We start from the raw sequence: 26849 nt of genomic DNA, 5'->3' as shown, positions 1-26849 counted from the left end.
AGGCCATCAGTCCCCTAGAACTTAGAACTACTGAAACCTAATTAGCCTAATGACATCACACACATCCATGCCCGAGGCAGGATTCGAACCTGCGACCGTATCGGTCGCGCGGTTCCAGTCTGAGGTGCCTAGAACCGCTCGGCCACAGCGCCCGGCGCCCCACACATGATCGAGACTGACTCCAATTCTTGCACTCTTGTGGTCCAGGGTCAGGTTTCCCGGCACCAATCTTGCAGACTCTTTCCGGTAACCCAACACATCATGGAGCATGTGATGGGCCTGAAAAGGGCCAATACGCATTGTGGACGTCACATCTGACACGGATATGCGCTTGTCCGCTAATGCCATGTCCTGTACTCTGGCAAGTTGTTTTCGTTCACAGATGTGGAGGGACGCCCACTTCGACCTTCATTCTCAACACCGTACCTTCCTTCTCTGAACATGCAACACCAGCAGCCAAGTATTTGACGAGACTGACCTCCTCACTACACACGGTCTGTAGGCGTTCATGGATGAGAGGCTCACCAGTCCCACATGCCCGTTCGTACCAGATAGCAGCATGCAGCATTGGTGACCACGTTGTCCATGCACGTCCGTCTGCCATCGTGATGTGTACACGAATAACCTCGGGCACGGCGGTCTGCTGCTACTCTCTTTTCTTCGGCTCTCTGCGCATGCCTCGTTTCATCTTTCCTGATGGCCCTTCCGTCGTCGAACCAGCAACTGGTGTACATTCATATGGCCTTTATTTGTGTGACCTTCAAACACAATGACGAAACCTCCCTTCGTTACGTCCCTCGGACATAGGTACTTTGCAGACCACTGTGATGTGCATAGTAGAGGGCGCCAAGGATGGTAAAACATATTTAGATTGCTTCCCGTTCTCGTCATGGTTAAAAAAAAAAGGCTCTGAGCACTATGGGACTTAACTGCTGTCATCAGTCCCCTAGGACTTAGAACCACTTAAACCTAACTAACCTAAGGACATCACACACATCCATGCCCGAGGCAGGTTTCGAACCTGCGTCCGTAGCGGTCGCGCGGTTCCAGACTGTAGCGCCTAGAACCGCTCGGCCACACTGGCCGGCGTTCTCGTCATGTAATGAACGCTGGAAAAGTGGTTGCGTAAGTGATTCTGTCCTTGCAGCAAATAGTCTGATTTTATCTTCACTGTACCTTTGAGAGAAACACATAGGAAGACTCATAATATATCTAGATCGTTCAGTTCTTCTGTGGGACAGTTAGTGCCATCTTGAAGCGTCAGCCAATTCAGGTGCTCATCGCCGTGGCCCTCTACCGTGAGTCACGACATCGAGCGAACATTTGTGCCGACCTTCTTCGTGCACATTCAACGTCCTCTGTCAGTCCTCTCTGGTATAGACCACATACACTTCACCAATAATTTAATATGGCACGCACAAGCAAATTGTAAGTAGTCTTCTTTGTAGGCTGACTGAATTTTTTCAGTATCCTGCCACAGAACCGAAATCCTTACCTAAGATTGAGTCTATATGGTCATTCCATTTCATATTCCTACAAATTATTACACCCAGGTATTTATATGAGTTACTGTCTCCAGTTGCGACTCATTCACATTGTGGTACTTCCCTGAGATTTGTGAAGTACACAGTTTTACGTTTCTGAACATTTAAAACAAATTGCCACTCTTAGCACCACCTTCAGTTAAAAGATGTGATTGGATATTTGTGCCGCTTTTTTCAAATAGTATTTCATTAAAAATAACTACAGTATCTGCGAATATTCAGGTTACCATTAATATTGTCTGCCACGCCATTAACATACGTTATGTACAAGGGGTCCAGAACACTCCCCTGGGGCATGCCTGTAGTTACATTTGCTTCTGTCGATGATTTGCAAAGCACCTCCTTGCTGTTAAAGAGAGTGAGGGAAGGTGCTAGTTACTTATCTATGTCCCACAATGAACAGTGATAATTTAACTGTGCACAACGGACTAATGATCAACGAGGGTGAGTGGGTAGGGGGGGGGGCGGGGAGGGGGGAGAGGACAACCACATAGTTTCCTTATTTATGGACAAGGATGATAAGCTATGAAATTAAATTCAAAGCTGCGATTAATTCCTGAATTTGTTAGTACAAGTTGATCTCGCTGAAAACATTGTTGTGTAATTCAGTAAACGTTAATCCAGATGCAATGAACGTAATGACAAACACAAAACAAGGTAAAATGAAAGTGACTCACGGCTGGCAAAGTTCAGGGAGAGAAACATGTGATGGTACGTTCAGCTCTCAAACATATTAAATTTTAACTTTCTAAAATCCGCGACTCGACAACGGTGATTGTATTCATGCTTGGAACGTAAGTGAAGTTATATGAAGATGGTATCTGTTCTTTCGGGAACAGATACAATCTTCATATAGTTAAAGGCTATCCGGTCATTGACCTTTTGTGCGAATGCGCACGCTTTGCCCGAACTCTTACGGGACTCGTCAGCTCAGTCTGGCGCGAGTAATGAGTAAATGGGCAAATATCTATTAGGAACACTACGAATGTAGGTAGCGGACAGTTGGGAATGTGGGTCTCACGGGGAGCGTGCAAGGGATAAGTCCCTGCAGTCGCACTAGCCTTTGTGCCCTCGGTGGCTCAGATGGATAGAGCGTCTGCCATGAAAGCAGGAGATCCCGGGTTCGAGTCCCGTTCGGGGCACATATTTTCAGTTGTCCCCACTGATGTATATCAACAACACCTGTCGGCAGCTAAGGGTTTCGATTTAATTATCATTTCGTAAGTGAAGTTGTTTGTGCAACTGTGGCAGCCTCAGTAACCAGGTGAAACTATTGAGGGTTATTAAATTCATGGTGACCTGTACCACCGATGCTGCTCGTAAACCTCATCATCGTTGGAGTGTAAATGCACCATGACTCGCTAAACAAGGCAATGTGGGCGCCGCCGGCCGCGGTGGCCGAGCGGTTCTAGGAGCTACAGTCTGGAACCGCTCGACCGCTACGGTCGCAGGTTCGAATCCTGCCCCGGGCATGGATGTTTGTGATGTCCTTAGGTTAGTTAGGTTTAAGTACTTCTAAGTTATAGGGGACTGATGACCTTAGAAGTTAAGTCCCATAGTGCTCAGAGCCATTTGAACCAATGTGGTCGCCACTGCTGCAGCGCCCTTGGACGATGTCTGACCCAGCAGTCTGCCTGTCGAAATATCCACGTGGAGTGCCTGCGAATGGCACCTGAAGTGTCTCTACCGAGTGTAAGACGCGGAGTGACTCCGCTGGAAACAGACGCCGAAGTATTCCCTCTGTAAGAGGAGCCTAAAGTCGCTCTACTCAGAGCAAAAGCCGAAGTGAAGTTAAAAGCGAAGAGGCCGTCAGGTCTGTGGACGTTCCCCTTATTTCAAACAACAATTACCTATCAGAATGTAGCATTTTTTTCCACCAATGAAAAAATTTAAGCAGACGTCACTGTACTCCCACCGCCGTATGAAAAATGGGGCCCCTCCAATGAAGTGTGCTTAACTCTTCTTCCAGAAACTTGAGTCTAAAGATTTCACATCACGATACTACAGTCTCTTATATTTGGTACCTCTCTCGCTCTGATTTCAGTGCGGGAAGATAAAAAGAGAAAAATGAAAAGAAAACGGATAAACGTTGGGCTAGATGCCTAACAGGAGGTCAGAGCGTTTGACCGTTATTTCCAGGGAATGTTCTTGTCGTTTAGAAAGCTTTCGAGAACGGTATCTCTCCTAGAAAGTTTCCTCTTGTCAGTGCCTCAGAAACCTGGCTATGTTACTTACCAAATCCTCTTTCCACGACGGCAACACTTCACAGACGTTTTTAACAGAAAAGTCTCTCCAGAAAACCGACAAGGCACTTTTTGCAGCATCCGTCCTCCACCTCCTGACTCCGGCAGCAGAGGCGGACACAAAGTAGTGGGGGTTGGAACGGTTCTTCTGTTGGACTGCACTTTCTACTCTGCGGCTGGCACAGCCCGTAGAAATCGCCTTAGTCCATACCCAGTACACGCAGTGGAATATCTACAAGTGACTAGATGGAAGAAAAGAAAGAAATCACCTACACAATCACTGTTCTTCTATTGCAATTGAAAATAAACGTGCGTTTCCGCAGTCTCCCAGATTTCGACTGGATTTGGTATGAAATGTGATTGGTTTGGATATCAAATTGACTAATTTGCATGTAAAAAGGTGGTTAACTTGCATAATAACTTATCGCTGAAGTAAAAAGAGGCATGGCATTGCGCTTCGTCTCTTTTCAGAGTCTTCACCCAAGACAACATGATGCGTCCTCCCTCCCTACCACGAAATCGGCAGTCCAGTCACGAATGTTATCTGATCGCTCATACTATCGTATCTGCCTGTATTGCATAACGCCTACTGCACTAGCTTGTGGGACTGCAAGGTGAGCTAGGTCCAGATCGAACCCGCAGGGCGGAGCGTTTTAATGCCTTTTTCACGAATGTTTAGGCAAATAATGAGCTGGACCCCCCCTTTTTGCTTCAGACAGTACGTCATACAAATAGTTAAAATAAACACACACAGAGCAAAGTTAGTACGATTCACAGACAGATGGCCCAACGACTTCCCTCCCTGATGCATCTGGCGACTGCTCGACAGGAAGGGCATCAGGGCGCAACGTTACATAACCATACACTACTGGCCATTAAAATTGCTACACCACGAAGATGATGTGCTACAGACGCGAAATTTAACCGACAGAAAGAAGATGCTGTGATATGCAAATGCTTAGCTTTTCAGAGCATTCACACAAGGTTGGCGCCGGTGGCGACACCTACAACGTGCTGACACGAGGAAAGTTTCCAACCGATTTCTCATACACAAACAGCAGTTGACCGGCGTTGCCTGGTGAAATGTTGTTGCGATGCCTCGTGTAAGGAGGAGAAATACGTACCATCACGTTTCCGACGTTGGTGAAGGTCGGACTGTAGACTATCGCGATTGCGGTTTATCGTATAGCGGCACTGTTGTTCACGTTGGACGAGATCCAATGACTGTTAGCAGAATACTGAATCGGTGGGTTCAAGAGGGTAATGCGGAACGCTGTGCTGGATCCCAACGGGCTCGTGTCACTACCAGTCCAAATGACAGGCATCTTATCCGCATGGCTCTAACGGATCGTGTAGCCACGTCTCGATCCCTGAGTCAACAGATGGGGACGTTTGCAAGACAACAACCATCTGCACGAACAGTTCGATGACGTTTACAGCAGCATGGACTATCAGCTCGGAGACCACGGCTGCGGTTACACTTGACGCTGCATCATAGACAGGAGCACCTGAGATGGTGTACTCAAGGACGAACCTGGGTGCACGAATGGCAAAACGTCATTTTTTCAGATGAATCCAGGCTCTGCTTACAGCATCATGATGGTCGTATCCGTGTTTGGGGACATCGCGGTGAACGCACATTGGAAACGTGTAACTCGTCATCGCCATACTGGCGTATCACCCGGCGTGATGGTATGGGCTGCCATTGGTTACACGTCTCGGTCACCTCTTGTTCACATTGACGGCACTTTGAACAGTGGACGTTACGTTTCAGATGTGTTACGACCCGTGGCTCTACTCTTCATTCGATCCCTGCGAAACCCTGCATTTCAGCAGGATAATGCACGACCGCATGTTGCAGGTCCTGTACGGGCCTTTCTGGATACAGAAAATGTTCGACTGCTGTCCTGGACAGCACATTCTCCAGATCTCTCACCAATTGAAAATGTCTAGTCAATGGTGGCCGAGCAACTGGCTCGTCACAATACGCGTCACTACTCCCGATGAACTGTGGTATCGTGTTGAAGCTGCATGGGCAGCTGTACCTGTACACGCCTTCCAAGCTCTGTTTGACTCAATGCCCAGGCGTATCAAGGCTGTTATTACGGCCAGAGGTGGTTGTTCTGGGTCTGATTTCTCAGGATCTATGCACCCAAATTGCGTGAAAATGTAATCAAATGTCAGTTCTAGTATAATATATTTGTCCAATGAATACGCGTTTATCATCTGCATTTCTTCTAGGTGTAGCAATTTTAATGGCCAGTACTGTACAATTACGAAAATTGAGTGCAGTGGAGCCTGTAACTCAAATGAGCCAAACGCTAAAGGAAAGAAGATGTATTATCGTACCTTTATTAATAATCGTTGGCATGATAGCGAGTTAAATGCTTGAGGGAACTCACAAAATACTGTGTCCACTTAATTTCCTTGACCCGTGGCTTTCAGGATGACACGTAAGATAAGTGCCGTTGGGTTTCTCATGATGGACGCTCTCGGAATCCTTGTTGGTTGGCATGGATGAAGAAATTCTGTTCCAGATACCTCATTATGTTGGATTTCAGAATATGTTCTTACATTCTGCATCAGATGAATGTCAATTAGTCCGGATGGTAGTTTTGTGTAACACTTCAGCCATCCCCTTGTAGACGTGTTGACTTGTGCTTTTCTCCAGTCTCCGGGCACAGTTTTTTGATCAAAGGATCTACGGTAAATTACAGTTAAAAACGAGAGCTAAATCAGCTGCTAGTTCTGTATGGAATCTGACTGGAATTCCTTCGCGGCCTGGAGCCTTGTTGAGTTTTAGCGATTTTAGCTGTTTCTTAGTGCCTGTGACATTAATATCAACAGCAGTCTTACGAGAAGTAATCAGAGTCAGTATTTATGTCTTCCTTGATAAAGGATCATTTGAAAATGGAATTAACGTTTTGTTTTTTGATTTGCTAACTTAAATTTCGTTTTTTTATCATCAATGACTTCCTTGCCACTGGCAGTCTGTACATACTACTATACTTTTTTTAGTTTTCTTTCTAAAAGATCCTGTCATAATAGCCACTAAAGGGTTCAAACATTACACTCTTCACAGCCAAATACGCTTTATTCATCATTTCTCTGTCTATAGTCATATTATTTTTTTATAGCCATTAAGCAGTAGTCCTTGTTTTTTAGACCATTTTATTTTTTTTTATTTACATGTCATGTTCCGTAGGACCAAATTGAGGAGCAAATCTCCAAGGTCATGGAACGTGTCAATACATGAAATTAAAATTTGGAAGTAATAACAGATAAAATAAAATGTTTATGAACCCAAAAAAAGTCAGGCCATAAGTTTAAGTAAACGCAATCAACAACATAGGAATCAGCATAATTTTTCAACGAACTCCTCATCAGAATAGGAGTGACCCATGAGATAGCTCTTCAGTTTCGATTTAAAAGCGCGTGGATCACTGCTAAGATTTTTGAGTTCTTGTGGTAGCTTATTGAAAATGAATGCAGCGGTATACTGCACATCTTTCTGCACAAGAGTTAAGGAAGTGCGATCCAAATGAAGATTGGGTTTCTGCCTAATATTAACTGAGTGAAAACTGCTAACTCTTGGGAGTAAGCTTATGATGTTCACAAGAAACGACAGTAAAGAATATATATATTGAGAGGCCAATGTCAGAATACCAAGACTAGTGAACAGTGGTCGACTAGAGGTTCGCGAACTTACACCGCATATTACCCGAACTGCCAGCTTCTGAGCCAAAAACACCCTTTGAGAAATTTGGAAATTTGTGGTAAGGTCTTATGGGACCAAACTGCTGAGGTCGTCAGTCCCTAAGCCTACACACTACTTAATGTAACTACAACTAACTTACGTTATGGACAACATACACACCCATGCCCAAAGGAGGACTCGAACCTCGGATGGGGGTAGTCGCACGGACCTTGACAAGGCGCCCCAGACTGCGCGGCTACCCTTTGAGAATGGGAATAGTTACCCCAAAATATAATACCACATGACATACGCGAATGAAAATAAGCAAAGTAGACTAATTTTCGTGTCGAACGATCACTTACTTCAGATACCATTCAAATAGTAAAATTGGCAGCATTAAGTCTTTGTACAAGATAGTGAATGTGGACTTTCCACGACAGTTTACTATCTATCTGAACACCTTGAAACTTGAATTGTTCAGTTTCACTAACCATATGCTCATTCTGTGAAATCAAAACGTCGGATTTTGTTGAATTGTGTGTTAGAAACTGTAAAAACTGTGTCTTATTGTGATTTAGCGTTAGTTTATTTTCTGCAAGCCATAAACTTATGACATGAACTGTACTATTTGAAACAGAGCCAATGTGACACACAACATCCTTTAATACCAAGCTAGTGTCATCAGCAAACAGTAATATTTTAGACTTACCTGTAATACTAGAGGCCATATCATTTATATACAGGGTGTTTCAAAAATGACCGGTATATTAGAAACGGCAATAAAAACTAAACGAGCAGCGATAGAAATACACCGTTTGTTGCAATATGCTTGGGACAACAATACATTTTCAGGCAGACAAACTTTCGAAATTACAGTAGTTACAATTTTCAACAACAGATGGCGCTGCGGTTTGGGAAACTCTATAGTACGATATTTTCCACATATCCACCATGCGTAGCAATAATATGGCGTAGTCTCTGAATGAAATTACCCGAAACCTTTGACAACGTGTCTGGCGGAATGGCTTCACATGCAGATGAGATGTACTGCTTCAGCTGTTCAATTGTTTCTGGATTCTGGCGGTACACCTGGTCTTTCAAGTGTCCCCACAGAAAGAAGTCACAGGGGTTCATGTCTGGCGAATAGGGAGGCCAATCCACGCCGCCTCCTGTATGTTTAGGATAGCCCAAAGCAATCACACGATCATCGAAATATTCATTCAGGAAATTAAAGACGTCGGCCGTGCGATGTGGCCGGGCACCATCTTGCATAAACCACGAGGTGTTCGCAGTGTCGTCTAAGGCAGTTTGTACCGCCACAAATTCACGAAGAATGTCCAGATAGCGTGATGCAGTAATCGTTTCGGATCTGAAAAATGGGCCAATGATTCCTTTGGAAGAAATGGCGGCCCAGACCAGTACTTTTTGAGGATGCAGGGACGATGGGACTGCAACATGGGGCTTTTCGGTTCCCCATATGCGCCAGTTCTGTTTATTGACGAAGCCGTCCAGGTAAAAATAAGCTTCGTCAGTAAACCAAATGCTGCCCACATGCATATCGCCGTCATCAATCCTGTGCACTATATCGTTAGCGAATGTCTCTCGTGCAGCAACGGTAGCGGCGCTGAGGGGTTGCCGCGTTTGAATTTTGTATGAATAGAGGTGTAAACTCTGGCGCATGAGACGATATGTGGACGTTGGCGTCATTTGGACCGCAGCTGCAACATGGCGAACGGAAACCTGAGGCCGCTGTTGGATCACCTGCTGCACAAGCTGCGCGTTGCCCTCTGTGGTTGCCGTACGCGGTCGCCCTACCTTTCCAGCACGTTCATCCGTTACGTTCCCAGTCCGTTGAAATTTTTCAAACAGATCCTTTATTGTATCGCTTTTCGGTCCTTTGGTTACATTAAACCTCCGTTGAAAACTTCGTCTTGTTGCAACAACACTGTGTTCTAGGCGGTGGAATTCCAACACCAGAAAAATTCTCTGTTCTAAGGAATAAACCATGTTGTCTACAGCACACTTGCACGTTGTGAACAGCACACGCTTACAGCACAAAGATGACGTACAGAATGGCGCACTCACAGACTGCGTTGTCTTCTATATCTTTCACATCACTTGCAGCGCCATCTGTTGTTGAAAATTGTGACTACTGTAATTTCGAAAGTTTGTCTGCCTGAAAATGTACTGTTGTCCCAAGCATATTGCAACAAACGGTGTATTTCTATCGCTGCTCGTTTAGTTTTTATTGCCGTTTCAAATATACCGGTCATTTTTGAAACAACCTGTAAATAAGAAACAGGAGTGGCACCAACACTGAACCCTGGGGTACCCCCCCCCCCCATTTGACTTTACCCCACTCAGACCCCACTTCACAACCATTCATAACATTATGAATAATGACCTTTTGCTGTCTGTTGTTAAAGTAAGAGATGAACCAATTGTGAGCTACTTCCCGTATTCCATAATGGTCTAACTTCTGGAGCAATATTTTGCGATCAAGACAATCAAACGCCTTAGTTAAATAAAAAAAATGCCTACCGTTCGAAACCTTTTGTTTAATCCTTCCAGTACCTCCCAGAGAAAAGATAATATAGCATATTTAGTTGTTAAACGACTTCTAAAGCCGAACTGTACATCTGATAGCAAATTATGTGTTCCAAATGATCAATTATCCTTACATATACAGTCTTTTCAATAATATTAGCAAACACTGATGGCATAGAAATAGGTGTAAAATTGTCTGCATTATCCCTTTCTCCCTAATTATAAAGCGGCTTTACTACTGAGTGCTGAACCATTCAGGGACTGACCATTCTTAAAGTAAAAATCACAAATATGTCTAAGTACATGTGTAGCACAGTACTTAAATATCCTGCTAGGCTCTCCATCATGTGCATGAGAGTCCTTAGTCTTCAGTGATTTAAGTATTGACTCAATCTCCCCCCTTGTCAGTATCACAGAGGAGTATTTCAGAAATTAGTCTTGGAAAGGCATTTGCGAAGAAAGTTATATAATTCCCTGTAGAAACTAAGTTTTTATTTAATTCACCAGAAATGCTCAGAAAGGGCTGTTAAATACTGTACATACATCTGACTTATCAGTAACGAAATATTTTTACTACGAACTGACTTTATATCGCCCAGCTTGAGCTGCTGATGAGACACTTCCTTCACAACTGACCATATGGTTTTAATTTTATCCTGTGAATTAACTATTCTTGCCTTCCTAATAACACTTTTAAGCATGTTGCAATACTGTTTGTAATGGGCTACTGTAGATTGATTGTGATTGCTTCTAGCATTTTGATGTAATTCCCGCTTTGCTCTACATACACACTTATCCGACTAGTCAGCCACCGAGACTGCCTTTTACCACTATTGCGCCGTTTAGAATGTTCTAATGGAAAGCAACTCTCAAAGAGCGTGAGAAATGTGTTAAGGAAAGCATTATGTTTGTCATCTATGTTATCGGCACTATAAACATCCTGCAGCTGTTGTTCCTTAACGAGGTTTAAAAAACTCTCTAGTGCTATTGGATTAGCATTCCTACATACATTTTTTTGAGTACAAAAGCCTTTTAGAGTTAAAATTTGTGCATCATAGTCTGAAAGGCCATTCACCCTTTTACTGACAGAATGCCCATTTAGTAATGACAAATGAATAAAAATATTGTCTATGGCTGTGCTACTGTTCCCCTGCACCGTGGTTGGAAGAAACAGTGTCTGCATCAGATCATATGAGTTTAGGAGATCTACCAACATCTTTTTTCTTGCAAAATCATATGTAAAATTAATATTGCAGTCACTACATAAATAACTAATTTTTGGTACTTCCTATAAAGTGGACCAAGAACCCTGTCTAGCTTAAGAAGAAATGTTCTGAAGAAGTTAGTTAGGGGACCTATAAACAACACCAATTAAAAGTTTAGTTTCACTAAATTCAACTGCCCCTGCACAGCATTCAAATATCTGTTCAGTGCAGTGCCATGATAAGTCTATGGACTCAAATGGAATACTGCTTTTAACATACATGGCCACTCCCCCACTCCGCAAGGAACTTCTTGAAAACCATCCACCTAATCTGTATCCTGGTAAAGCAAACCTTTTAATTATTTAAGTGGTGCTCCGATGTATCGATAATGTCAGAGTTAACATCTACAAGCAGTTCACTAACTTTATCTCTAATACTTCACATTTTTTGATGAAATATGCTAATTCCTTCTCTACTTTGATACCTGACCTCCTGCGAAGGTGGTTCCTTTGTTAGAAGGACTTCCTTTAAGCAGGTATTTCTATCAGCTGACTTCAATCTGAAAAAGGTGCAGCTCTGACACCAACTACTACAGGAATTTTTCCATGAGTGATCCCACAACCACCCACTACACAGTCACCTGTAAGCTTTGCCAGCCTCCTCTTCCTAAACCTATTAAGATTGCAGACCATGCCTAGTGAAACCTGATATATTGATAGACTCAATTGGCACCGATGCAATGTGACCCATGCCCTCTGACATCAGTATCTTCTCCAGCCCCATGCTAACACGCCTAACAGCAGCATTAAGATGAGACCGATCATGACACTGAAACTGCTGCATAAAGTGCACATTAGTGCCACCAGTTTGAGTAGCTATCTTTACCAGGTCACCAGCTACATCATTTTCCTCGTCCCTATCAAGACTATTCCCTGCTCTACCCACAATCACTAACTGATCCTCTTTCGTAAAACTCGTACATACCTCCCCTGAGCCAACCCTGCACTAAGCTTCACAATGCTGGTGACCTCGTACTCACTCACCAACACTTCGTGCAGCTGCTGACTCACATCTCTGCCGTGCGAACTACCTAGCAGCAGAACCTTCTTCTTTCTGTTAGACTTTGCAACTGACTTACGCTTCCTAACTGCTGAGGACTGCTGGATGTTTCGTACAGCTACAGCTACAAGAGGCTCCTCTCCACTCAACTCTGACGATTGGTCAAATCTGTTGCATCTATGCAGAGTACAGCTGTCTGAATACCTCCTCCTGCTAGCTGCCTTCTTGCCAACTGCCAGTTCCCATTCTCCAGCACCCTTCACCCTCCTCAATCTATATAGTGCCTCCTTACGCTCCTGCTCCTCTATCAACTTATTTCGGCTGCAGATTCTGCATTCCCAGGAGAGAATCTTGCTAGAATCCCACAGTGTAACCCACTACTCACAAACCTACAACAAAGCCCACACTTCTCACTGATGGTAACAGTTTACAGTTACTGGAAAAGTTAAACATTACCTAAGTTAATTACACCTGTAGAACTATTTATAGAACTAACAATAGTGGTCTCGAAATTCTCTCTCTACTAAGAAAGCAACGACTTTTATTAATACTACTAAACCACAACTAATACCATTTGTATCAAAACTTCACACAGTTTTATAGATAAACCAAAAATTCAAGCGGCCACTGGAACACTCAACTGAGTTATTTCAACACAAATAACACGAGACACCGTTGAAAACTACTAGATTTAATAACTGTATAACAGTGCACAAACAACTTTGTCAGAACATAACTTAAGAACCGCTACAGCTGCAACTGCACGCCACGATACGTAAACACACTGCTAATATTTGGATGAAGATTGAAAACTGCTAAATAAAATAAAATGTCGTGAGACTAGGGCCTCCCATCGGGTACACCGTTCGTCGGGTGCAAGTCTTTCGATTTGACGCCACTTCGGCGACTTGCACGTCGATGGGGATGAGATGATGATGATTTGGACAACACAACACCCAGTCCCTGGGCTGAGAAAATCTCCGACCCAGCCGGGCCCTTAGGATTGACAACTCAGCTACCGGCGGCAGACAACTGCTGAATTAAATATTCGAATACAGTGCACACCTTTGACAGTACCTGTACTTAGCTTTATAACCGTTACAGCTGCAATAGCACGCCGCGAAATGTAAACACACTGCATTCTTTATAGTGACTGTACACCAAGGAAGCTCCTGACCTTTATGAAAGGTGCTGCTAGGTACATAATTATCTATATGTTGCATGGACAATTATTCTTTTAAACTTGAGCCACGATTCTACATGCTCCTTCCCAGAGGTAAAGGTTTTGAGTCTGTCGTTAAGATATGACATGATTCCCTCTTTGTATATCTAATTAAACATGCAAATTTGCCTACTTGTTTGTTTTAGCTGTTGTTTGTACGTCAGTAAACATGGCTGATACAACAGTCTCACTGTCACTGACACCAGTTTCAATAGGGATCTCCTCAAAGAGGTGAGGTCGGTTTGTAGCCTTGAGGTCCAACACACCTCCGTCATTACTAGTTTTCGAACTACATGTTCTACGTAGTTTTCAGAAATGCCATGTAGTAATGTTCCGCAGGATGTCTTGTCACGTCATCCAAATTCAAAGCTACCTCAGTAAACTGTTGGATGTTTTAAAGTCTCCTCCGGTGATAACAGTATAATTAACGAAGATAGTGCTATAATGAACTGAAGTTTTTTTCTGTTTTCAGTAACATGTAGAGCATGTGTATGGTGAGTGACGTAGATCCAACTATGTTTGTGACCACTCTTCTTGATATTGAGTCGTGCTTAAACACTCTCTCATGCAGCTTCACTTTATTGCTTGATGAATTTAAGTTTCTTATCTAATGTGAGAAATATGCCACCTCAATTTGCCATCGGCCTGTCCTTTGAATATACATTCACACTTAACCCAAAAATCGCAGTGCATTCAATTCTGAGTTTTAGCCAGCTTTCAGTGGCTAGTATCATATGAGCCCCACTGATTTTCAGATACCTCAGGTAATTTGATCCAAATACTCTGTCACTCTCTATCATTTTAATCTTTTCATCCCCAGGAGTCCTTTGTTTGGTACTTGCACACCTTCCTTCCAAAAGAGAAATTGATTTAATGTATATGGTGCTATCATAATCTCTGTGACATCATTCAGAAGACTCTAAACTCCATGTCTCTACAAGGATAACTTAATTATTACCATTTTTGAGAAATACATTTGAAAGTTTAACATTAGCATACAATAATAAGACTTTAATTTGCCTGTTATGCCTATCTATCTGGTAATCAATCAGCGCAAACTGTGATATGTCAAACTACATTTAATTGTAGTTATTTCCACTCTTGACTTTAATATAGCTTATTCGTTAGAGCCTAGCAGTCCCTTGCCTCTGCATATCAGTTAGTAAAATTTGTATTTGTGACTCCTTAAGATCATTCTGTTTTACTTCTAACTCATGTTCAGGTTCATATTTAAGAACTATAATTCAAAATTCCTCGCTTTTGTATAAAATCATATCTTGTGTATGTAAGAGACAGGAATATAAATTCCATCATCAGTTGTTAATGACAATATGACAAACAACCACCATTACATGAATTCCAAGTAAAGAAAATTTTTATATCACCTTTCTATAATAACTCATTATAGCCACTACTTGTCTTGTCTTGTATACATGTTTTCAAAGAAAGAAAAATAGTAAAAAATGTGTTGATGTTAAGCTCATTGCAAAACATTATAATTTTTCCTGATTGTGATAAAAACTCACAGACTTGATGATAAACTGTCTATGAGTTAAACATTGTACTTGTTTTGACACTCCATCTCTTCCACTTAACTATCAGAACAGTAAATATTACACATAACTGAGCATTATTATGGTATAACAAATCCTCTTTAGTGAGAAAACACTAATAATTTTCATTATGTTCCCAATTATGAAGAATTATTCAGAATGCCAGCTATAGTTTTTAATAACTTATATGGGGAAAAGTAAGAGAAACATCTATGTTACATGATCTTCAAGACCATTGTGACATTTGCTCCATTAACACTATGAACTTGAATGAGATTCTCAAATGATATAGAATGCATACTATAATATTCCAATCATTGTCATGAAAAGTCACAAACTGAAGATACACTTCTTCATAGATGTTGTGAAATCTAATTCAGCTGTTTTCTGAAAGAAGTGATATCACTTAAGATTAGAATGAAATTGTTTCCTAAGTAATAACCTTGAAAATATTATCCAAAACCATCATTAACAATGTGCAACAGCACTTTTATAAATTTATAACCAAGTTCCTACACTGATTTACAGACATATAAGTTTATAAAAGAATTTTGTTGAGTGATTTGTCTAGAGTTAAGTAAGTTTTGAATTCCTCTTTGGAACAGATTTATTGGTTCTGTAAAAACGTAGCATCCTACAGGAATTACAATGATTTTGTCATTCTGTTGTAGCTAATTATTACTTTTATCAAGTTTACGTGTTGAACAAAAACCTACTAATATCATTTCTTCAGATTCACCTGTGATGCAAATACTAAATCCCTTCTACAGTACTCAAGAGAGCCATTGCAGAAATTAATTTTTTATTTATTATGGAAACAAATGATGATGTTGATCAGAAGCCAAGAATAATTTCTAAGAGAAGCATTTTACAATCCAATGTCTGCATGCCATACAATATAATTACATTACGAATCATGAAAATATTTCAAAATTTTCTAAATGTTGTATTTCTAATTAATCTAGCTCGTCATACGATGAGTGCAGCATCCTTTTCAAGTAGAGCCTCCGTTTGTTTGACAGTTTTTTACCAGCCTTACTACTGTTTGTTCATTTAACAATTTTTTTGCCGCTTCCTTTATTGGTAAGTTCTCTTCTGTAGCTGTCAATTTTTTATTCCCTTACACTTGTTACAGATTTGTTTTTGTTTTACAGATAAGAGTGTGATGGACCAAGCCCTCACAGACGTGTCGTTCTTCCAGCTTAATCCACATGTAAGTATTTAGAGATATCGTGATGTAACTGGAACATATATCTAATTGTTGTCATGTTTCATCAAATTACTTCCCCCTCGTGGGTATGACTGCACATATTCCAGTTACTTTGAGTGTTACCTCTTAAGCATTCATTTAATGCCACTGAGCCTTTCCTTGTAATATTTTATTGGAAACTATTGATCTTAGCAATCGAGGTTTCTAATCAACACTGAAGGTAGAGTCCCTCATACTAAACAAAGTAGTAGTATCTCTTTTTGCGTTACAAGATGCATCGAAATCTTAAATGGCACTATAGCACTTTAGTTTCTCCAGGTAGATCAATGGAACTAGATGAAGCTATTATATCTCACAACTGAAAGAAATCTGAGACTACATAAAATTGTCACTATTTTCTCTGCAAAGGTACAACTAATAAGTCATCAGCGAGGCTATGGTACATGGACGTGAAGCATTTTGTTCCAGATCCTATTAGTTGCGAATTATGTTAGAGGAGCAGAGCCCAGAGCAAGTATAAAGTTTTCAAAAATTGACTAATAATATTTTAAGAAGACACGAAAGTGGTTAGTAGTCTTCAGAGACCTACGTCATTTACGGAATTCACCATAAAGTCGATCTTCGATAGCAATTATGAAGCAGGGTTTGAAATCTTCCAGTTCTAACAATGAGAAGCAATACTCCGTGAAATCCCGACGTATGTACACTATTGATGGAAATATTTAGTACCCATTATATATTCAACCAATCACTAACAGAGAGTCTCATTGAGAAGCCTCTGTCCAAATCACTCTTAGTAGATGTGCCAGCAGTCAGTGTCACCGAGTGGAAGAGATTGTAGCATAAAGTGTATGTGGCTCAGAGTACTTATAACAGGTGACTGTTGCACAGATTCAAGAGCCACAGCCTCTTCCATTTGGTAGATTCTGGAGTTAAAACTAATGCGCTGATTCACAAAATAATAGAGGCTGGGATGAGGGGGTGTTTATGGATCGAGATTGCTCAACATTAAAGTTACCAGCCCACTTAAAAATATTGTTTGGGATAAAGAGGTTAAAATGCGTAGACTCCCTCCCCACTCACAAAAAATATAAAATACAAAGTCGTTTAAAATCGTACTCAGCGTCTCCTATTTTCACTTGCATCCAGCGAAACATTCATTCATTAGCTCAAATTGCAAACATCATCAGTGTTTGAAAATGAATAGCGTAACTAAGTGGAAGCTAAAATACACTCAATAATTTGTGACTGTCGCAAAGGGGGAAAAACAAGCAAATCATCCGAGTAAACTGAAAAAACAATATACTCTCGTCTCTAATACTTTAGGAAGACTCGGAGAAACTCATGGTACAACTGCGCTGTCTTACAATATATTTATTCACAACCAGTTTCGATAATTGATCGCCTTCGCAGTGGAAAAATATTGTGACAGCTTCATGTATATAGATGCTATTTAACCAGAAAAGATGCTATAGCTGACTTGCAAACGACAGAAAAAGACACTTCACGCCATAATACCGACTTAAGTAAGCAGAAAACACTGAAAACAAGTAACCACTTGTGCACTTATTGTTGTTACATAGTTTCATATTTTCAATTTCTCTGCTTCCTTAAGCCGGCATTATGGCGTAAAGTATCTTTTTTTGTCGTTTGCAAGTCAGCTATGGTGTCTATTCTGGTTAAATAGTATATATGAGATGTGAAGCTGTCACAATATTTTTCCACTGCGAAGATAATCAATGATCGAAACTGGTTGTGAGTAAATATAAGACAGTACAGTTGTACCATGCATTTCTCCATGTATATCGATGCTGCTGATAGTCGCTTGCAAAACATTTTTGACTTTAGGAAGATGTTTAGACTCTTCGTGATATTGAATGTCAAGTTACTTTCAACTCTACATCTTCTAAAATAGTGGATGCGATAAGTTAGCTTCTGCCTACAGTACATTCTCTTTTAAAATACGGCGTACTGAAATCTGCATTCCAAAAGGACGACATAGTGGAGATTCCTTTTACCGGAGCAGGAAGTCATGTGTCATTTAATGATAACCTACTCAGAGTCGAGTAAGGAGGACTTGACCTAGGCTAAGGAGAGAGTAGAAAGCGGCTGAGCAGCTGATTTATCTAGCCACAACCTATTCTTCGTCACCCACAGCCACTCTTTTCCCTAATGATACGCAGCTGTACCCCAACAGTGAAATGACAGCATGCCCCTAGGGGGATGGGTCACTGAGCCACACAATTTTCAACAAGTGCATCCTTGGTAGGTACATCTGATAATTCGTATTCCTGAATGTCTACAAATTCTAGTGCCCAGTAGAATAACAATTACTTATACAGCGTTTATAAATGAAGAGTAATGTCCAAAATCAGGAATTATTTATCTGCTGTGTACACGAGTTGTATAGAGTGAATGGTACCCAGGGAACCAGGATACATGGGAGATTTTTCTATATGAGCCCATCTCATTCGCTAGAGTGATTCTAAGGCTGGATGTATCTGTGTATCATTTACTGTCTATTGAATTGATAAACTAATATTGAGGACATCTTAAGGGAAAACGACAGAGAAGACAAGAGAGTCTTCCTTGTTATACCCTTTTGTAAATACAGGCTTATTATTCAGATTCTGATTCAAAATTTTCTGAAATACAGAGACGAAAATGGGTTCAGGAATGTCATATTTTTGTACCTCAATAAATTTAAAATAATCTGACTTCCTTCGGGAACCAGAGTAGAAGTCAGTTTTTACCATAGCTAAGGGTTGCTATTTTTACCACACCAAATACCAGTAGGTTGCACTTTGGGCAGATCTCAAAAGGCCTCATCTTGTGACGTGGAAGGACGAGGACCATGTCCCACCTCGCCATCGAGACGTAGGTCTTCACTCGTGTCCTTAAATCGCTTAAGACAAATGCCAAGATAGTTCCTTTGAAAGAGAGCGCTGCCAATGTTAGTTTCCTTCAATCACTTAAGGTAAATGCCAAGACAGTTCCTCTGAAATAGAACACTACAAATTGTCGTCCACATTCTCCCCCAATGTGAGTTTGTGTTCTGACTCTAATGACTTCGTCAATGACGAGATGTTAAACCATAATCTTCCTACCTTGCTTTAAATGGCATTGTTGTTCACAACCAATTTATGGGAACAAATTTGTAGTAGGGCAAGCAACAGTTTTGTATTCTGACGCTTCTGGGACAAAAGGGAGGAAACAAGGTTAAACTCTAGTGTCTCGTCGATGGTGAAATCACTAGAGAAGAAGCGTAAACTTGGTATGACAAAGGATGAAGAAGGAAATTGGCCGGGTAACCACCTCAGTAGATGCCTTAAGTGATTTAGAAAAAGCATGAAACCATAAATCTAGATAGCCCAACAAGGATTGGACGTTCAGTTTTCTCGCTTGCAAGGATTCTATGGTACCCTGTGCAACTCAAACACGCTGAGAAACTGCTGCAAATGCCAGATGGCGGCTATCAGACCTCAGCACAGAAGTCAAGTACGGAAATGGCCCAACAGGCACGCTTGACCAGCCTAATTCCCACAAGACGGATGGCGTAGTTGATTTTCAGTCCCTTAGGCCTCACTGATGTATGTGCTGTGCACCCATAATCTAGCTGAGACTTTCCAAAGCCTTATAAAACTGCAGCAGATATGCCTTGTATGCTCTCCAAGATCTGTGGTTATGGCACTTCGAGGTGTTCTGCGTTTTAAAATGGCTATCCTTCAGGTCATTTTCCCGCAGAGTAATCACAAAAGCTTAGAATCAAGTCCGAAAAACGTCACCTAGTCTCAAAATTCATCATAAGTCTATCTTCGATAGCAATTATGAAGCAGGATTTGAAATCTTCCAGTTCAGAGCAGATCTTCGATAGCAATTATGAAGCAGGATTTGAAATCTTCCAGTTCAGAGCAGCATCCCTAAATTTAAAGTCAGGCAAAGTAAAAATTGAGTGGTTAAAATCCTCACACGCGCCCACACACACACACACACACACACACACACACACACACACAAATATTTATCTGTAGAAAAGCTAAAACCAGTCCCTTTAGTCCACTTGTCCAACCTCCTAACTGTACATCTTCAATGGCAAGTTTCTACTGCTGTTTGAATTGCAAAATTTCATTTATTTAATAATGGTAATTGGGAAGAGAACAGCAATTAAAATAGTTCTTCCAAGGACATCATTTCCTGACCTATGAGATAATATTTCAAAAAATGTTTGGATACAAGGGACATAACACTTATATTAAAACAGATATTGAATAATAGTAATATGGTGCGATGTGTCATAAGACCTACAGTTTGGGCAGAAGGTCAGCGTGCCTTTTTTATGACGTGCAGAACGACAATGTGGTGTTCACTGGGAGGTGTTTTGCTGACGTTTGCGGCGTCACCATCCACCTGGTAAGAGCGTCCTTGCTTGATATTGGCTAAGCAAAGCTCCGCCATGAAATTTCCTTTGCTGCAATTGGGTAAAACACTCGAGCTAGAAACTCCCTTGTATCTGCAGCTGAAGTTGGGAGGCGACAGCCAAGGAGGAAATTAGCATCGGTTATGGCTCCAGTCGATTCTTATGAAATATTGTTTTATGTAAGAGTCTAGTGGTGATGGCCACAGCGAACGGTCACTCATGTAAGGACGTTGCTTGAAAGCTTGCAAAATGTGTTCATTATTGCGTTACTAAGGAGTTGGCTGACGGTGGCCGCAGTGATCGGTTGCACCAGTCACTGTTCAGAAGTTGAGATACAGGTTAATGATGTGATTCAGGCATAGACCAGATCTGAGTGCGGCAGCATAAATGGACAGTTATTAGTAATAAACAGAGTTCGAGGTCATCATTATTTACGAATGCACTGTACAGATCAACATATGTGCAATGTTGGGCAAAACACATGTTTAATGCTGAATATCCTACATTAAAAATCACAACAGTTAGTAAAAGTTGAGCCATAGATAGGCACAACAAAAAGTTTGTCAGTAAGTAAGCTTTCCCCCCAAAAAGGCCTTCATCAGAAATAGACAACATACACACACATGCACTCACACAAACACAACTCATACACACATGCCCACAGTCTCTGGCTGCTGAGGCCAGACTGTGCGCAGCAGTGTGTGGTGGGAGAAGCAACTGGGTGGTGGGGGTAAGGAGGAGGCTGGGGAGGGCAGGGATAGCCTCCTCCTTACCCCCACCACCCAGCTGCTATCCCTGCCCTCCCCAGCCTCCTCCTTACCCCCACCACCCAGTTGCTTCTCCCACCACACACTGCTGCGCACAGTCTGGCCTCAGCAGCCAGAGACTGTGGTCGTGTGTGGGTGAGTTGCGTTTCATTGAGTGTATTTGTGTGTGTGTGTGTGTTTGTTACTGATGAAGGCCTTTTCGAGCGAAAGCTTATTTGCTGATAGTCTTTTTGTTGTGTCTACCTGCAACTCAGCATCTTCGCTCTATGGTGAGTAGCAATTATTGTTTTCATAATATTGTCATTATTCCAGCCTGGATTTTCCATTGTTTAACACTTAATAAAAGGCATCCCTTGCTCTGGGTGCCCATACAGTAGTTTGTAAGGGAGGAGGGACTAGATGTGGGGGGTGTGGAGTGCTTTTTAATATTTTGGAAGACGAATGGCGATTTGTAAAAAGCCATAAAAAAGTTTCAGTTTCGACTCTGTTGAAACACTGCGTAATACCGACATTTAAATAATTTCCTTGAAAGGAGAACAGCGGAGTACCTATATTTTTTCCTTTCCCTGGGAGCCAGGAAGGAGGATGTACGTCTTCCCCTTGCCCCTGTGTATGGGTGACCTTGTCCCATGGAACGATGCTTGTTTGCTGTTTACTCGAAAGTAGTTAAGGATTTTCCTACGATCCTCGCTGTTACAGCGCCATTTCTCAACGATGCCACGACCAGGTGTGTCCACTACAGTGAAAGAGACGTCTGTACAAGATGCGTGGTCAGCACCTTACAGATAAATAGTGCGAGATGGTTCTGATGTACTTCAGTTCCAACAACCTCCCTCGCGTGCACGGCTAATCTGCGTTACTCCAACGAGTGGAAGGTGTTGTAGGACGATAGGAATGTAAGCAGAGGGGGATGGAAGCCCCATCGATGGAGCTGTCTTACAGTGGTGTGCCTCCACTTATTGTTGTACCGGTTTTAAATATCGAAAGATATCACAGTTGAATGCTATCTTTGTAAGACAGCCTAATGCACAGCACCTACAGCAGGCTCAGTTTCACGAAATTGAATCAATGCCCCCTGAGTCCACATTGAGTGCAGCTAAGGACCTTCCTGGTTTCTAGTATTCGGATCAGACTGTCTCTGTAGACTAAATCGGAAACGGTTAATGGCAGACCCAGATTAATTCTTGCATCGCTGTACTTGCAATTCCATATTGCAACAAATAACTCGGTTGATCATAAAAGATCACCTATCCCCGGCTTCAGAAACAATATAGGGAAGCAGCACCTGTGCGCAGAGGGCAAGAGACTTCTACATTCCACGACTTGTGGCCGATTACTCGGTTTCGCTGGTTCCAAACTAGCCCACTAAATTGCTTAACTTTATTAAAGATATTTAAAATCCGTCTTTGCAGCTACTGGAAAATGCTTCTATAAATTTTCGACTTATTTAAAATATCGAACCGCTCGGCCACACCGGCCGGCGCGAAGTAACACCCGCAGCTGAAACAAGACCAGGTAGACTCCATGTACTAGCGGACAGGGACCGCCGAGCATTGCTGAGATTAGTAGTAAAAAGTTGCAAGAAATCAGCAGAAGGAATCATTCTTGAGTTCCAAACTGCTACTAGCAGTCCAGTTGGCACAATGACGTTGCGTGTGGAGTTAAAAAGAATGGGGTACTATGGTCGAACAACCCCCCAAAAGCCATACATTTCTATAGTCAGTCCTAAGTGACGCCTGACGTGCTGGAAAGAGTAACGCCATAGATCATTGCAAACGAGTGATTTTGAAAGATGAGTCACACTATATACTGTGGCAATCCGATGGAAGGGTTTGCGTTTGGCGAAAGCCTGGAGAACTTTATCTGCCATCACGTGTAGTGCCAACAGTGAAGTACAGAGGAAGTCGTGTTATGGTGTGGGAGTGTTTTTCGTGGTTAGGGTGTGGTCCCCTTATTTTCTTCTTTTCCTGGTGACATCGGCGGAGGTTCGGTATGGCTATTGACTGATTTGTCATGGTTAATTTAAGGAGTGGCTAAATGTTCTCCCGGTCTCCACCCCATTACGATTCCCCCCCCCCTTACCCTAGGACGGAAGATTTACACCCTAACTGCCTTCGTGTACTTGTATGCACGTGAAAATAAATGAAATTGTTCTAAAAGTTTGCGAATCGTGTAACTGAGGCAGGACCTGGGACCCAGCCCAGCATTCACCTTGTGAGATGTGGGAAACCGCCTGCAAACCACATACAGGCTAGCTGGCACGCGGATTCGCGTCGTTAATCTTCTGGGTGGTTTCAATCCGGGGCCGCTACACCTCATTGTCCCAGAAGCAGCTCTTTAACACACAAAACTAACTGGGTGGATGTGTGATCCCCTTACCATACTTGAGAAAACGTTCGATGTGTGCTGTGTACAATAGAGTAACTATTTGGAGATAATGACAGTTTGCAACAGCTTGACAGTGCACTTTGACATAAAGCAGTAAGTGTGAGGGAATTTGCCGGCCGGAGTGGCCGAGCGGTTCTAGGCGCTACAGTCTGGAACCGCGCGACCGCTACGGTCGCAGGTTCGAATCCTGCCTCGGGCATGGTTGTGTGTGATGTCCTTAGGTTAGTTAGGTTTAAGTAGTTCTAAGTTATAGGGGACTGATGACCTCAGAAGTTAAGTCCCATAGTGGTCAGAGCCATTTTGTGAGGGAATCTTCTGAAACTGACCGACCTGCCCAGCGTCCTAACTGGAATCCAATGGAACATCTTAGGGATGAGTTGGAACGTTGACTTCGCGCCAGACCCCAGAGTCCAAGATCACTACCTTCTCTGGATTCATCTCTCACTGAGAACTGGGCTACCATCCCACCACAGGCATTGAAAGATGCCTCTGCCAGATTTCAAGCTGTTATAAATGCGAAGGGCGAACACAGCCCATATTAATGTCCACTAATATGTGTCTGGCCCACCCGATTGGCCGTGCGGTCTAACGCACGGCTTTCCGGGCGGGAAGGAGCGCCGGTCCCCAGCACGAATCCGCCTGGCAGATTTGTGTCGAGGTCCGGTGAGCCGGCCAGTCTGTGGATACTTTTTAGGCGGTTTTCCATCTGCCTCGGCAAATGCAGGCTGGTTCCCCTTATTCCGCCTCAGCTACACAATGTCGGCGATTGCTGCGCAAACAGGTTCTCGACATACGCGTACACCACCATTACCCTACCACGCAAACATAGGGGTTACACTCGTCTGGTGTGAGACGATCCCTCGGGGGGGGGGGGGGGGTCCACCGGGGGCCGAACCGCACATTAACCCTGGGTTCGGTGTGGGGCGGCGGAGGGGTGAAGTGGACTGCGGTAGTCGTCGTGGCGTTGTGGACCACTGCGGCTGCGGCAGGGACGGAGCCTCTCCGTCGTTTCTAGGTCCCCGGTTAACATAATATGTGTCTGGATACTTGTAATCAGATAGTGTGCACTGGCAAACACCTGTTGTCATAGGGACATCAGAAACCCTTAATCCAGTCATCTCGAGCACCACCCATTAGAAATATTTCGGGACGGACTGCCAACCATCTGTCAGCCGAACAAACAACCCCCGTCTCCCGGACAGCGGGAAATGGTCCTACGTTCGTCTACAGCGCGGCTAGGAAATTGTATGTTGTTGTTATACAGTGGGTCGTGGGGCATGGCACTAACGCCACATGCTGCCGACAGCTGCGGGGCCAGCGCAGCCAGGTGTGGCTGCTGCTGTTCGACCTGTGGCAGCGCGACTTCAAAGCGCGGGAGCCGGCGCCCCTTCTGGCGCAGGCCGGGCTCGCCGACGCCGAGGCTGCGCTGTGGGCGGCGCACGTGCGCCTGGCGGCCGCGCTCGCGCGCATGCGCATCAAGCACCGCGCGCCGCGCCTCGAGCTGCTGCTGCCGCCGCACCTGCGCGACCACCGCGTCGTCGCCATCGACAGCGCCTTCGTCTCCGCCTGGCTCAACCCCTTTCGCACCAGGTGAGCCTCAGCCGCACCTCACTGCCTGAACCTCCTCAACCGCCACTGCTGGTCGTGTGGCAGTTTCAGTCTACAAGTGTGTTAGGATCCTTAAGCGGGAAAAGTACCTGATAGAGAGATGGGGCCTCTCCACGCCCGCACCAACATGGTGACCAAACCAAAAGTTCTACTTCACCTCCGTCAACATGTTAGTTATCTACATCTACATCTACATCTACATGATTACTCTGCAATTCACATTTAAGTGCTTGGCAGAGGGTTCGGCAAACCACAATCATACTATCTCCCTACCATTCCACTCCCGAACAGTGCGCAGGAAAAACGAACACCTAAACCTTTCTGTTCGAGCTCTGATTTCTCTTATTTTATTTTGATGATCATTCCTACCTACGTAGGTTGGGCTCAACAAAATATTTTCGCATTCGGAAGAGAAAGTTGGTGACTGAAATTTCGCAAATAGATCTCTCCGCGACGAAAAACGTCTTTGCTTTAATGACTTCCATCCCAACTCGCGTATCATATCTGCCACACTCTCTCCCCTACTACGTGATAATACAAAACGAGCTGCCCTTTTTTTGCACCCTTTCGATGTCCTCCGTCAATCCCACCTGGTAAGGATCCCACACCGCGCAGCAATATTCTAACAGAGGACGAACGAGTCTAGTGTAGGCTGTCTCTTTAGTGGACTTGTTGCATCTTCTAAGTGTCCTCCCAATGAAACGCAACCTTTGGCTCGCCTTCCCCACAATATTATCTATGTGGTCTTTCCAACTGAAGTTGTTCGTGATTTTTACAGCCAGGTACTTAGTTGAATTGACAGCCTTGAGAATTGTACTATTTATTGAGTAATCGAATTCCAACGGATTTCTTTTGGAACTCGTGTGGATCACCTCACACTTTTCGTTATTTAGCGTCAACTGCCACCTGCCACACCATACAGCAATCTTTTCTATATCGCTTTGCAACTGATACTGGATAGGTGGATCACAGGATGCTGGGCTGTGATGTTATCCGTGCATCTGGGTAAGACTACGCATTAACACGGTCCATCAGGTGATAGATAGTGGACGAAACGCGAATGAGGGTAGCAATTTGCAGAGCAGAGGGAAAAAAGTGCCAAGGCTCGTGCCGTGGGAAAAAAACCTCTGCGACAGTGGAATGGGTAGCAAGAGCAGTAGTGGGTTACTTGCTGCGATAGTTCATACAAGGTTGGGTTTGTTAGTATTGGTATCATGCATCATTACCGTGGCAGGCGATGGCCAGGTATCCGAGTTTGCTGCAGCTGCTGCACTCCTGGAACAATCAGGATCGTTATATATTAGTGTGAGATTGGCCATTGATCATCTCACTGTGTGAGGTGTGTGTGGAGCGTGTCTGAATGTAGTGAACGGTACGGCTTCCCTGCGT

The 26849-nt window shown here is 43.2% G+C and overlaps 1 protein-coding gene and 1 non-coding gene across 2 annotated transcripts in view; both read left to right on the top strand.

Moving 5' to 3' along the window:
- The window catches only part of LOC124622861 (putative methyltransferase NSUN7), a 160939-nt gene that overhangs the window by 20523 nt on the left and 113567 nt on the right, over positions 1-26849 (top strand). Inside the window, exons 3-4 of the mRNA XM_047148655.1 lie at positions 16225-16283; positions 25159-25442. Of these exons, the coding sequence (XP_047004611.1) occupies positions 16225-16283; positions 25159-25442 (343 nt within the window). The remainder of the gene's footprint in view (positions 1-16224; positions 16284-25158; positions 25443-26849) is intronic.
- Positions 2612-2686, top strand: Trnas-uga. Its single transcript has one exon. It is a non-coding gene; the product is annotated as a tRNA-Ser (tRNA).

This window comes from Schistocerca americana, chromosome 7 (genome assembly GCF_021461395.2).
Source record: "Schistocerca americana isolate TAMUIC-IGC-003095 chromosome 7, iqSchAmer2.1, whole genome shotgun sequence".
NCBI lineage: Eukaryota > Metazoa > Arthropoda > Insecta > Orthoptera > Acrididae > Schistocerca > Schistocerca americana.
This window is presented reverse-complemented; position numbering and strand designations above follow the sequence as displayed.